The sequence below is a fragment of the Perissodus microlepis genome, chromosome 16 (assembly GCF_051167445.1).
Source record: "Perissodus microlepis isolate ML-2025 ecotype Zambia chromosome 16, ASM5116744v1, whole genome shotgun sequence".
Classification (NCBI taxonomy): domain Eukaryota; kingdom Metazoa; phylum Chordata; class Actinopteri; order Cichliformes; family Cichlidae; genus Perissodus; species Perissodus microlepis.
In genome coordinates, this window is record NC_140476.1 from 11531838 (window position 1) to 11544618 (window position 12781).

At 39.5% G+C, this 12781-nt stretch overlaps 1 protein-coding gene across 1 annotated transcript; it reads left to right on the forward strand.

Annotated features, from left to right (window-relative positions):
- Positions 1-562: 562 nt before the first annotated feature.
- On the forward strand, positions 563-11426 carry pou1f1 (POU class 1 homeobox 1). The gene is made up of 7 exons (XM_084907963.1): positions 563-1048; positions 2754-2915; positions 3757-3855; positions 8331-8591; positions 8737-8901; positions 9530-9590; positions 9689-11426. The coding sequence occupies exons 1-7, from the start codon at positions 913-915 to the stop codon at positions 9927-9929; spliced, it is 1125 nt and encodes a 374-aa protein (XP_084764089.1). The 5' UTR covers positions 563-912; the 3' UTR covers positions 9930-11426.
- Positions 11427-12781: the final 1355 nt, after the last annotated feature.

Genomic DNA, 12781 nt, shown 5'->3' on the forward strand with positions numbered 1-12781 from the left:
CTTTATTTTCTCATTGCTTCCTCACAATCCCGTAATCAGGAAGAGACACAGGGAGAGAGCAAGCGAGGAAGAGGAGAGGAGAGGATCGGGTTTCTCAGCCGCTCTGTACCCTAATCCTGGATTTGAAAACAGGATGAGAAGAACACAGGTAAGTACAAACACAAGCAATTACAGCACTGACATAGAATTGGAAAGTGGGGGTGAGGAGCTCGATGGGAAATGGGGAATCTCATAGGTTGAGAGTGGGCGGTTAGTTGTAGGTTGGATATAAATACCTGCAGTAGACAAGGACAGAAAAATGCCGAGGGTATGACAGACGCTGGCTTACCTGCAACTATAACAGCGAGAAAAGACAAGGAGAAGCCTTAATGAGGGAAATCTGTGTAGCTGAGAAACACATTTCAGAAAATGTACCAGTAATTTATCTTGAGCTTGAAGCTCCTGAATATTAGTCTTCAAGAGTCTTGGCTGAGGATAGAGTTGTGACTAAAACTGTGAAGTGTTCTGGATGAAGTGCTGACATCCACTTCTCTAAGAAAAAAAAGGAAACCTATCACAGTTTTCTACCTGAATATTCCCAAGGGACTCGGGGAAGAAGTATGCTTGAATGAGCCCGAGTGAAAGAGGAAAAAACAAGGAGGCGATACATGAGGTGAAACGCAGCTAGAAAAAGACAAAGCAGAACTACAGAAGGCCAGAGAAGACAAGACGAAAGGCAGAAGGCAAGACAAAGTATCCATAACAAGTCGCACGAGAGGAAGGTAAGGAAACAAATAGAGAAGGCAATGGGCAAGCAAAGCAACATGGGAAATAAGGCAAAATAGGCAAGAGACAGAGAAGCGAAGACAAGAAACCAATCGATGAGCTGTGTTGAACTTCAGCGGATCGCCATTAAAGAGAGGGCAGGAAAAAATGGCCTGTCAGGCATTTGGTAGTGACTCCTTCGCCTCACTGACGGGAGATTCACCCCTGCCTATCATTATGCACCATGGCTCTACCACCGACTGCCTGCCAACCACGTCCCATGCTCAAAGCATGGTCGCTGCAGGTAAAGCAAACGTATTCAGTTATCTTGTAAAACTTGTTATAATTGTTTTCTTTGTTTGTTTTGCAAAGTGGAAAATTGTTTTTTTTGTGTGTGTGTGTCTCATTGATTTAAACTATCATCATGTCATAAAACTTAATCTGTGCTTTAGGAAGATGGGCCACCAGAGAGGCCTGTTAGAGCCTTTTAAGGGAAGATTCAGTATTGTGGCATTCTCCACTGCGATTAAACTGTACATGAACAAATCCTGGAAGGGTTCATTTGTGACAGATTATGTATGCATAGAAATGTAGCGATGACCTAACTGTGTGCAGTCATAGCATAGATCACCCTTATCAAGGCGCAGAACACAACTGTGCCCCGATAAGGCTGCGTCTAGGCGACAGGCAAAATGGATTGAATTAAAAAATACATTTATTCAAATCTAATCCAAATTATGTAAATGTATCTAATCAGCTACATAGTTTGGCCCAGCTGTCTCTACTCAGTGGATAATTGCTTTGAGGATATGTTATCAGTATGATAAACTCCCCAAGGTCTTCTTTTTTTTTCCACGATGAAGTGTTGTGGAGAAAACTTCCAGGGGTCTTAAAGCCTCCTGATGGTTATAGCTAAGAATAGACAAGATTAGATCATGAGTAAACATTTTTGAAAAAATATTTAGTCATTTTTCTGCCAAGTACTTGTGAGATTTTGAGGCCGTTGCTCCAAAACACATTGACCTGCCTTGTCTTCTAGTGTGTCTATGAATGACTTGAAATATGGTCACAGAATGCTAATAAAACCCAGTCATAACAGGAGGAGGAAAACTCATAAACAAGGCTTTGATTCTTCTCAGTTGTACAGTGCTATTGTTTATGTGCGAGACCGACTTCAAGAGCGCATCCTAATAATACCACTAAGCATTCATTAAAGCTTGGAGTGAACTCCAAACTGCATAAGAAGCAGAACACATGAATAATTATTTAATTAGAAGGCAATACTATTTTTGATTCTTTTAAATACACTTCATTTAATTTCTGTTTTATTTATGGAGTGCAGGTTCACAATAAAAGTCATTTCAGGGTGCTCCATATTGTAAAATAATCACTTCACAACAATACAGAGAAACCCAACAAATCCCTTTGAGTGAGTACTTGGCTACAGTGGGAAGGAAAAAGAAAAGAAAAAGTCCCCAACAGGAATAACAAGAACCCCCGGGCAGCACCAGACTCGGGGAGGGGAGCCATCTGCTACAACAAGTGGCAAGGACAGACAAGAAAAGCAGCTAGAGAAGACAAACAACAAGCCCCCTCACACTTAGATTCACAGCAGCACGTAAAGCAGCAGTTTTAAAGAAAAGCTATCACTGATGTGTTCTTTGTTCTGCCACTCTTCCTAACAGACTAATTTAAGTTTGTGCTTTAGAAAGTTATGCAAGGTTATTTTATCAGCATCTAATAGTAAGTGATTTCTTTTAGTGTCTAATTAAAGTAAAGAAAGGAAAGAAAAGAACTCACTGAAAACTAACCAAAGCTACTGACTCCATATGTGATGTGATGAGAAAAGGGTTGTCAGTGCACATCTACATCCTGCAGTAGGCAAGTCATTAAAATGCTTCCACTTGATATGAAATCAAACTTAAAGATGTTAAAGAAAGATGCTTTAAAATTGAACTGCACACGGATCAGATCCTGACTTAAAAAATGTCTTTGTTTGTCTCTGTCAGTGTCATCTGGGCTGTCCCTGGGTCAGCCCTCCAAGCGTTCCCACATGCACCTCCCGACTTCCTCCCTGGGCAATGCTCTCAGCAACACCCCCGCAAGCTTACATTATCCAGTCACCCCCTGTCACTACACAAACCAGCAGGCCACCTATGGCATGATGGCAGGTAAGCAGAGATGATGCTAGGGAAGAAGAATTTGTGAAAACTAAAAAGGCAAACCACGAGTTGAGTTGGTCAATAAAATCTATCAATGTGTTTTGTATGTATTAAGCACCAGCTTGATCAAATAGTGGATGGCCTGTGTTAAATATATGATATTTAATATAACCTTGACTTTTACTCTTCATCTCTCTGTTTTATACTGTGTGGGTTTGGGGTTGAAGATAAATTGTAGCATTCTCTTTAATGATATCTCATCATTTTTACAGCACTAGATTCACATTTTTTTCTGGTGGAAATGTTATTTTGCAGCATTTCCAAAGCCAACATTAAAAACAAAAAAACTGAAGCTGATGAAGACTCATGGGGGAGGGAGCAGTATTGATCTGTGCTGTTGGTTATGATGATGAGGACAATGACAATCGATTCTAACTATGCCAGGTTTTGAAAGCACTGAAATCGAGCCTCAAATTTGCAAAATTATTCAGTTTCAGTCATGTGTGGGCATTATGCAGTCACGATCTGCAAACTGAAAGTGCTGCCATGCATTTAGCATTTAGAAACGACAGGTGTGGCTAACTGAAGACAAGTTCACAAAGTGTCAGGTGCGGATAAATCGGCAGAGTCGAGACTTTTAGGCAAGTTTCTAAAGGAAAAAGTCAGCTGTCGTATTGAAGGGTGACACTGAAAAGCAGGACTCATGCTGATTATAGCAAGGCTGAAATTACAATGTCACACTAACAGCGATGGCTATCATAGAGGTTTAGATGATGATGAGTATAGTGCAGGCAGTGACAATTACACTGGTGTCGATAATAAAGGCCTCTGTCTCTCTCTCTCTCTGCAGCACAGGAGATGCTCTCTGCCAGTATTTCTCAGACTCGTATCTTGCAGACCTGTGGTGTCCCTCACCCTAACATGGTGAGCGGTGCAAATGCATTGCAAGGTAAAGATCAGACACACACACACACGCTTGCTCCTTCCCTCTCCTTGCCTGTAGTTAAACACAGTAAATTGAGCAGAAAATGTGTTTATGTTCCATTTAATTTTAAATCTGCTGCCAGTTAAAATCAATTTCAACCTTGATTACCTCGCGTGGACTCTTTAGCGCACTTACTTGAGCTTTTTAGAGCACTTGTTAAGCGCAACTGTCAAAGATGACTCGCCAATTCCCTGTCCTGCTGTCAGGAGTGGGAGTTACACACTGTCACGATTGTTGCTACAATTGTGGTGGATGGGAATCGAATTAGTCGTGATTAAACCTCAGAAAAACTGCCATTTTTCATGAATGTAATTAATAACTGTAGTTAATAGCAGTTATCTTTAACAAAAAAAAAACCCACTATTTCCCTTAATGCATACTGTTCTTATAGCCTTTATTAGTTTGTAGCATTTTATCATATAAAACATGCCAAACTGATATTGTAAACCAACCAGATTTTAAAGAGTTCTGCCGTTTCTGTATTCCAGACATGAGCACAGACCTCAAGAAACATGACACCTTATCAAAGTTTCACTCTTTCAGACTTTAGGTCCTGCATGCTGATTCTTTTGAATAATATGAAATAATGAAAAAGGACACAGAAACAAAAAGAACATAAACAACCCTTTCAAAGTCTTAAGCCGATAAAAAGAGAAAAGCATATCAGATTTGATGCATTTTTTTAGTTAGACAAAGTATAACTGAATTATTCTATATCATATAACCATGTGAGAGCACAAAAAAAAGAACTCGACCCTAAATGAACCCAGGAGTTTTGCTGAAGAAATAAAGAAGTTTCTTTTTACAGACTCCTCTGCTTGGATTTTAACCACCTGGGCAGAGACCCGGTGACATCGGCCCACTTCTGCAAACGGCCTCACAAAAATTATATGAACTATGGTGTTAAAGACTGCACTGATGTACATTAGGATTAATTAAACAGCAGGTGCCCACACTTATTACCACCAGGAGGTAATTTGTCACCTTAATGATGTCGGTTCCGCGACTGCTAAATGATCAAATGTCTGACTGACAGCTTAAAAAGTACAGCTGTAAGCTTGTCTGAGACTGGTGTCAAGCTTCTGACAGCAATGTTTGACAAGACTGACATGAGGTGACATAAATTATGTGGGATGATAAAAAAGGGAGGCTGTATCGCTTGAAAAGAGCAATGCAATGCCAGGCAGAAACAGGAAAAAAAAAATCTCGTGTGTGGTGAAATTGATGGTAAAAAATCCGTCTGAATCATAAAATGAGACTAGCTGAAAGCATTCGACAGCAGAAGGACACGTTTAAGTTAAGAAGAGAAAGATAAAAGTTAATGTAATTAAACGGGGTCCCGAATTATGATAGCTGAGGTCAGAGGAAAGGAAAAAAAGCCTCTTTCATTTTTTAAAGCTGCATTAATCCATTTTTATATTAACAGTGGATCAAATAAGTGTGATGTGAAAGGTGCTGCCCTACAAACCCACAGTGATTTATCAACTCTGCAGTTCCCCTCAGTTGGTCTCTTTCGTCTCATCAACCTCGTGTTCAGCTGCAAATGGTGACATTTTTCAGCAACAGCACTCTGGTACACCCACAGTACACCCCCTGCCCAGCAGCAAATAGCACATTTAAAAACTAAAGTCCCAGAATTCCCTCACTGTGGCTGGTTTTAAATCAAAAGAGACATGAAATAAAAGCGAATAGAGCACTAAAATAGAGCTTCAGAAGGTAAGGTTGGTCACTATACGCTAGATGTGTAAACAGTTAACTGTTTTCCAAGACATAACTTTATTAAATTGCTTTTGACTAAAAGGCAACTCTGGGATTCCAGCTTGTTCAGACTACAAAACATTGTTGAAGCAGCTTTTAATACAGCATCAAATCAGTGTTTGTTTGCTTTCTGTCCACATTTAGCTTAAATCTGTTGAAGCTTTTTGGATGGTGCACATGTATAGCTGCTGGAAGGTCCAAGGCCATGTACACAAAGGCTTGTGAGGTGCTTTCACAAAGTCAGTAAGCCCACATGTGCTAGGACCAGGGCTTGCTGCCCAGTCTGCCTCCCTGCCACACAAACAACGGCTGTGTTCACTGCAGCATAGCTGCATGTAAGCTCCCCAGAGAACATCAGTGCATACATCAGGGCGAGACAACGAAGATTCCTCTCCCTTTTGCCAGCTCAGTGGGGAAAACAGGATGCCTCCAGCTGAATAATCCAAAAACTGTTGTTGTTCTCAGGGATATAGTATTAGCCCCAAACGCCCTCTTACCATTACTAAACAACTGCAAGGTGCATACTGTACACGGAGCACTCACTTTTGGGATGCTGATTTTAAGAGGCGTCTGCAGTTAGGTGGAAAAAGCTCTGAAATCTAAAGGCTACAGCTACAAATGCAGACACATACTGTACATGCAGCCTAAAGAAGCAATTTCAACAGAGAGAGGAACTCCAACCTCTGCCTGACACCTTCGGTACAAGAGAAAATCACTGATGCATACAGTTTTGGGGAAGAATCTGCCATACTGCTCTCCAGCTGATATATAGATCCAGCTGAACAATGCAATGGGTCGATGGTGCTGTTATTTTCGCCACCACTTCATGCACAGGGCTCGTGACAGCTGTAACTGTTGTCAGTATTTCGGTTAGTGAATTCTATCTAGTCCAAAATGGCTCAACCACTGCTGTTGTCAGGCAACATTTTAGCTGAGCTAAAATCTGAGTTTCTGTAGAAGCTTTTGTTTCAGTGTGTCACGTCAGGTTGAAAAGAAAAGATGTTGCTATGTGCTGCTTTGGAAAGTAGCGGCAGCTCATCCTTACTGGATGAGCAGAAAAAGAGAAGAAGTGTTGCTCAAAGTTGACGAAAAGTTTAGCCAAAGGATCACAAATATGTTTATTGACTGAGATTCAATTTCACATTAATAAATCATTTTAGCCTACCTTGGGTAATATTAATGGAGTAGGTAAAAATACTGAAAATACCATGCTTACCTAGCTTCTGCAACAAAATATATTTGGCATGCAATAACACCAAAAAGACCAAAAATTTAAATCAGCACCTCTGAAACAGTTTAAACCAAAGCGAAACAGTACTCACAAAGCCGAGGATTTGTTGCAAGGATGTATTAGACTCACAATAAGTCTACCCAATAAATCGTCAGCCGAGTGAATGTTCACTGTCAAGAAATATTTTACCATTTAGTTTACGTGAAAAGAAAAAGGATACTAAGATATTCTAAACTAACTAACTGAGACTTACCAACTGACCTTTATTATATTAGATCCTATTATTGTCTAAAAATAGTTATATATAGTTTGCACTACAACTGCAGTAACACAAGAGGGGAGTGTTGCATTACTCACTTACATTACCAGCAATATGGATAGCAGTTAAGGAAAACAGTGTCCCTCATGAGCGAAGACAGTCCTGTTTTGCACATGCCTAACTCGCTTAACGTCTCCTCTTGTATGATAAATGCGACACGCAGACTGACATATTTTTAGTGCTGTTAATTAGTGGTTGTTTTCTTTTCTCTGCAGCTGTGCAGATTTGTGACGCAAAGGACAGAATCACATTAGAAATTACAATTAGTCATCCACCCATGTGGTACCGTGGTAGTCATCTGTCATTAATCTGTCATTAGTGATTAGCAGCAAGAGCTCCACTCCAGCTTACCACTTAACACTAACAGTCACCTGTAGCAATAATGAATCATCTTGAAAATTGTAACACAAGTAAATACAAACCTCTTGTCAGATGGTTGTGAGATGTTTGCTCACAGCTGAGCAGCGAGCCTTTAAAATAGGTATATGAAGGAAAGCCGGCTTCGTGCCGCAACACCAAAGCCAAGGACGAGGGGACTGCGGAAAGACGAGTTCGTTAAATTATGGCTACACTGCAATTTATTGTTTTAAGTGACAGTTAAAAGAATATCTATTCACCAAGCCCCTGAAAACACATTCGCTTATTTAAGCACTCATGTCACATAGGAGGGGTTTTTTCCTTCTTTTTTTTAAATCTTACAGCTTTTATCAGTAAATGGAACTGGTTCAGGTGTCATCATGCCAACCAAGTGTGGGACTTCAAAAAGAAACCTTTACTTTAATTCCATACACCACAAATATGCACTGACATAAAACTGTTTGCGCCTGCTAGTCTGCAGATGTACTAATAAGGGCAACTTCAATGATGTTTCACTGGAGAGGTAAAGTTATACATGATCTACACAGTGCTTCACACTATGAAGACTTTTTATTTATAGAAGGAAAATGTTCTGATTACATTTAAACCTTCATTTTTTCAAAGAGTTACTGTTATCCAATATTGTCTATCGTAGCAAAAAGATTGAAAAAAACTCACATTAAAATATTACTTTCCACATCCCAGCTGTTCCGTTGTTCCCTACCAACAAATTTCCCCTCTCTTTCTGCTCTCTGCCACTCTCTGTTTTGCTAGGATCTCTAACTTCTTGCTTGTACAAGTTTCCGGATCATGGCCTAAGCAGCGGCTCTTGTGCATTAAGCCACGGTTTCTCTTCACTGCCCTCGGCCCTTCTTTCAACTGATGAGGCCCCAGGGGGCCCAAGCGGAGAGATAAAAAGTGACGGCCAAAGGAAGAGTATGCGGGACCCAGAGGACGCACCTGCCATGGATTCACCGCAGATACGAGAGTTGGAGATGTTTGCAAATGACTTCAAAATACGGAGGATCAAACTCGGTATGATTAATACAAATTTATCTCACTGTTCAGCTGCAGCAATGAGACGCTTCACCACAGATGGTTTTGTCTTTTTTTCCCACTCCTCTACTCCTCTGTGCTGCGTGTATTTTATAAAGTATTTCTGTTTCATTTTGACCCGCAGGGTACACTCAGACTAATGTAGGGGAGGCGCTCGCTGCCGTGCATGGTTCAGAGTTCAGCCAGACCACGATCTGCCGTTTTGAAAATTTGCAGCTGAGCTTTAAGAACGCCTGCAAACTCAAGGCCATTCTGGCTAAATGGCTTGATGAAGCTGAGCTGGCGGGTGGTGAGTCACACGTATTCACTCAACTCACAACCCTTTTAGAGTATTTATTTGAGGGTAACGTTTATCTATTCAGCAAGGTAAAATTTATCCTTCTGATTCAGTCTCTTTTAATGTCTCTTAAAAAAATATTTGAAAGTAATGCTTTCTTGGGTGATTACTAAGATCTAATTAGTTGTGCCTCATCTTGGACAGTGTTTGCCAACACTTCTAGTCTTACATCCTTTTCAAACAAATTGCTTGTAATGCTCATCACATGATGCATACATCAGATTTGATTTTTTCTGATTACTTATAAAGAGCTACAACTTTCCAGATTACAACAAAGAAAAAGAATTTCAAATAAACAGATGCACCGTGTGTGTCAAAGAAGTGTTTTTCTGTCATATCAGTGGCCTCCTCAACACCAGATTTATTTTATGATCACCCAAACCCCAGGCTGGGGGTGAGAACGGTCTGAGAAATTGTTGATTAGTCTTAAACATACAGCCATGACATGATTCCCAAGGTCATATTCATTTGATGTGGTGACACACTAAATCAGTCTAGGGAAAAGTTATGGGTTACACTAGCAATCAGCCAGAAAGATGTATCCTTATGTCCTTACAGAACCTACTGTTGTTTCTTGCAGCTTTGTACAATGACAAAATAGGAATGAATGAACGGAAGAGAAAAAGGAGAACAACTATCAGGTGTGTACTGTAAAGATCAAACGTACAAAATATGCCATTTACCAAGTGAACTCATAATCTTTTTTTTTATTCCCCCTCTCCCTTGTTTCACTCTGTAGCCTTGGAGCTAAGGAGGCCCTTGAGCACAGTTTTGTGGAGAAAAGTAAGCCATCCTCTCAGGAAATAGCCCGGATAGCCAAAGGCCTCCATCTGGAGAAGGAAGTGGTCAGAGTTTGGTTCTGCAACCGACGCCAAAGGGAAAAACGTGTTAAAACCAGCCTTAACCTCAGCTCGTGTTTGACCAAAATCAGTCCGAACTGCATAGCACAGATGAGTAAAACGCAAAGAGCAATGACATAATTCGAGGTTCGATGAACTCAACAGGTGTCTGTGAGGGAGGCTCGTTTGTGACCGTGGTTAAAAATGTGCTCTTTTCAAATCTGACATGTCCAATAGCAATTATTCCAAATGCCACAGGAGAATTTTACCCTGCTGAAAACAGATAAAGCTTCTTTTGCCCAGCGTTAAGCAGCTGCTTCACTGACTTAATACCGACAAGAGAATTTATATAAGACCAAGTTTGCCATAAAAATTTTTGTCTGTTGTCTTTGCACAGATATGTCTCTCTGTTAGATTTTCCGAATGTAATATATAAATGTCTGTTTTTATTTAAAATTGCAATTTTAAACAAGAGACATAAATGTCAAAGAGCAGCCCGGCCATTATTTCCTTGTTGTTTGAAGTTGAAACTGTGAAGATAAAAGGTTTTCAATAACTGCATATGAACTGCTGGCTTGATGCTGCACCTGCCAGTCTTGACATTTAAATGTACTGAATATTGGCTGTGCCTTGTTTGCTATACAACTGCTGAAAGTATATTAACCACACAAACCAAATCTCATTTAATACATCAGCATCAGAGTACAGACAAGTGCTCATAAAGATCAGCTCTGTACCTTTCTGAAAGAAAGCAATACCATTATTGATTTTGTCCTTTTTTTCCTACAAAAAGAAGTTTTATTGTTGATGAAATTAAGTGTTCTACATTTACATCTATATTTAACCACAGAACTCCCTGTTGTAGTTGTGTTTGTGTATTTTTTTGGTGCCTTTATGTCCCTTTTTTTTTATTAGCTGTCAGTCTTAAGAAAAATGCTTTAGCCAAATGAATGTAGTTGCAGTCAAAACAGTAATATATTTAAAAACTTTACAGCAACCTATTTATTTGAGAGCTAATTTATTATGTCAGGCTACTTTACTGTGCACAACCTCTGTGATTTATGGGATGAAGCCAGGGACATGGGAAACTTTTTGACAGCAAATGGATATGCGGTCTTCTGTTTCCCTGATGTAAGATAGATGTTGATGTTTTTGCTTTTGTCGTTGCTGCCTTGATAAAGTGTCATACAAAGAAGAACACCAGCCAGTCACAACTCTGACCTGGTTGAGGTGACTGATGGGAAAGAAACGGAAACGCCACGCCTTTCTTAAGAAGAAGAAAGCACCTAAAAGTATCAGGATGTTTTTATTCTTTTAAATTTACACCAGAAGCCAGTAATTATTGTCAAAAAAAACTAGAAAATGTGATATAGGACTGGCAACAGACTGATTTAAAGGGTGTTTATTATACTGAAAATATAAAAATATGGCAAATATCTGCCCTTTTCTTTATCAAATTGCTCCTTTCAGTTCCCAGGCACTCATAGCTCAGTCAGTTCACTGCATATGTAGCAAGCAGTAACCCGCACTTCATAACTACAGTACGAGTGCCGTCTCTCATTTTTACTGTAGTACTACATATATTATGTTGTGAATGTCTCACTGGAGATTCATAAATAAACATACAAGACACTTAAATTCAGAAATGAGTGGTTTTCACTGTGACTAATGTAAGGCTGTATAACGGGAGCGCTGCCAGGGGAAATAAATGCTGCAGGGTCACACCGACTGCTGTCACTCCTCTGAGTGTCTACACAGCAAAGTTACAGGCACAGCATGCTTACTATAATACTACTAAGCTTCTAAAGGCAGTCGTCCAGATGCATTTAGCCTTAAAGTTTTTCTCATATCTACTCCTTTTCCCTCCACAGTTCATGTATTCAGAGAGCTGAATGGGTACCATGTAATTTTTATATTAGAGATGGCACGATACCACCTTTTTATGTCCAATACCGATACCGATATCATAAATTTGGATATCTGCCGATACCGATATGAATCCGATATAGTGTATTTTTTAATCAATAAAACGTTTTTTTAATATCTTGCTGCATTTTGTATAAGTTTATACTCAAGTTTAAGTAAATAACAACACTAAAGCTATTCTGTTATACCTGTATGTAAAAAATACACTGCGCCCAAAATATTTCATAGTTCAGCAAAACCAATCAATCTAATAAACTTAAACCTACTCCATCCTCCCTATTCTGGTATTTTAAAGAGTACTTAGCAGAAATATTAAGCAACCTAACTAATAGGGTTGCAAACTCCCAGCAAAAGAAAATAGGGAACCACCCTCCACCTCATGATGCTTAATCGATGTAATCAAATTTAATTTGATGCAGGGGGAAAAATGCACAGAAATAAATTATTTTTCAAGAATAATTAAATAGATTCAACATCTTTCTTCAACAGAATTGCAGACTGCACAGATGGTATCTTCCCAAAGGAAAAAGTAGTATAGCTTACTAGGGTATATTAGACTTAACAGTTACTATATACAGTAATGGACTTCTATATATTTTACATCAGATTAAAACTTTGGGTGTAAGATTCAGATAATTATTTATTAAAAGCTAGACATTTTAAATGAGAATAAGAAAGAAAAGTATGTCTTTGTGCCCCCTTTTCCCTGTTCATGCCCTATCGGCCCCCCTGGCTAAACTTTGCTAGATCCGCCCCTGCACAGTTACCAGCTACGTAGAAAAAGATCCTGGTGTAGAAAGTAATATTAAATAAATTCTAACAACAGCTTATCAAGCTTAATAGTGCTGCTGTTGTTCAACCGCTGGTTTCCTCTTTCTGGTGAGAAGTGGGCCAAAAACTAAGAAGAGAGACAGACTCACGACAGAAAAGCCGATCAGCTGATCATTAAGCAGTTTCACGATTGAAGTAGCAGCAGGAGAGAGAGAGAGAGAGAGGCAGTCCCTCCATATATCGGTTGTTAAGCTTAACGCTAAAAATGCTTTACAAACATTCAGAGATGAACTTAC